This window comes from Talpa europaea (assembly GCF_964194135.1).
Source record: "Talpa europaea genome assembly, chromosome: 12".
In the NCBI taxonomy this organism is placed as follows: Eukaryota; Metazoa; Chordata; class Mammalia; order Eulipotyphla; family Talpidae; genus Talpa; species Talpa europaea.
In genome coordinates this window covers 4,396,300-4,397,893 of record NC_140079.1, presented here as the reverse complement: position 1 = coordinate 4,397,893, position 1,594 = coordinate 4,396,300, and the positions used below count along the sequence as shown (strand labels likewise).

Here is a 1,594-nt window from a genome sequence, read left to right as displayed (position 1 = left end):
CTTAAAAGAAAATTTTTGGGGGCTAGGGTATTTTTTTTTAATATTTGTTTTTTTTTACTATTTATGCATAGAAGACCTGGGGTGTAGGCCAGAGAGACGCAGGGAGTGAAAGACACACCAGAGACAAGAGTGGGGAGCAAGACAGGAGGATCTACTGAAATACACTGCTGAAGAGAGCAGCAGGGAGTGAGGAGAGGTCTGCTGAGCCCTGTGTGTCGCTCCCTGGCTGGAGATCAAACTCAGGATGCCTGGGTGATAGCCTGAGACTTAATCCCAGGCTACAAGGAAGGCCCTAAGGCTAGGATTTTTCTGCTTTCTCTCTAAGAGTCCAACAATATTTGGAAAATATCATGGTAAAGCATATTTAAAAGAAAATCTCAGAAAATTTTCCAAGAAAATATTGAATTGGAAAATGTTTGCATTGGTTTTAAGAATAGCTAATTATTCCAGCATCAGGAGAAGGTGGGCCATTCAACCGCCTTGAAAATTCAGGTAAGAGGCACTAGCTCTATAAGATGAAATTTATTAGCTGAATGTATTTAAAATAAATTCACACCATTTAACCCTTTGCACTCCAAACCATTCTGGATTGCTCTGCTGTGCTCACATTAAGTTTCCATCACTTCTGTCTCCATCCCCCAGGCTCACCAGCGACCTGGCGCCAGGAAACCAAACCCACCCCACAGCGTTCACCCTCCTGGGGCTCTCAGAAGAGGCCTCGCTGCAGCCCCTCCTCTTCTGGGCATTCTTGGCCATGTACTTGGTCACGGTCACTGGGAATCTCCTCATCATCCTGGCCATCCTCACGGACCCCCACCTGCACACCCCCATGTACTTCTTCCTCGCCAACCTGTCCTTGGCCGACATCGGCTTCACCTCCACCACCGTCCCCAAGATGCTGCTGAACATCCAGACACGGGACAAAGCCATCACCTACGCGGGCTGTCTCAGCCAGGTGTTTTTCTTCTTACTCTTTGGAGGACTGGACAACTTCCTCCTGACAGCCATGGCCTATGACCGGTTTGTGGCCATCTGCCATCCCCTGCACTACATGGTCATCATGAACCCCAAGTTCTGTGGCCTCCTGCTTCTTGCATCCTGGGTGTTAAGTCTTCTGCATGCTCTATTACACAGCTTAATGGTTTTGCGACTGTCCTTTTGCTCACAGCTGCAAATCCCTCACTTCTTCTGTGACCTGGACCAGGTGATCCAGCTTGCCTGTTCTGACACCTTCCTCAATGAGCTGGTGATATATGTAGCAGCGGGGGTTGCGGTGATGATTCCTCTCAGTGGCATCCTTTTCTCCTACTCTAAGATTGTGTCTTCTGTTTTGAAAATCTCCTCAGCGAGCACCAGGTACAAAGCCTTCTCCACCTGCAGGTCTCACCTCTCCGTGGTCTCTCTGTTCTACGGGACGGGGCTGGGCGTGTACCTCAGCTCCGCCGCTACCCACAACTCCAGGGATAGTGCAACAGCCTCGGTGATGTACACGGTGGTCACCCCCATGCTGAACCCCTTCATCTACAGTCTCAGAAACAGGGACATAAAGCAGGCCCTGGGGAGGCTCTTCGGCTGCAGAGCAACCCCAGCGTGA

The 1,594-nt window shown here is 49.9% G+C and overlaps 1 protein-coding gene across 1 annotated transcript; it reads left to right on the top strand.

Moving 5' to 3' along the window:
* Nucleotides 1-754: 754 nt before the first annotated feature.
* Nucleotides 755-1,594, top strand: LOC311180631 (olfactory receptor 7A10-like; the record flags this gene model as incomplete). The annotated part of the gene is made up of 1 exon (XM_084248548.1): nt 755-1,594. The coding sequence occupies one exon, from the start codon at nt 755-757 to the stop codon at nt 1,592-1,594; it is 840 nt and encodes a 279-aa protein (XP_084104674.1).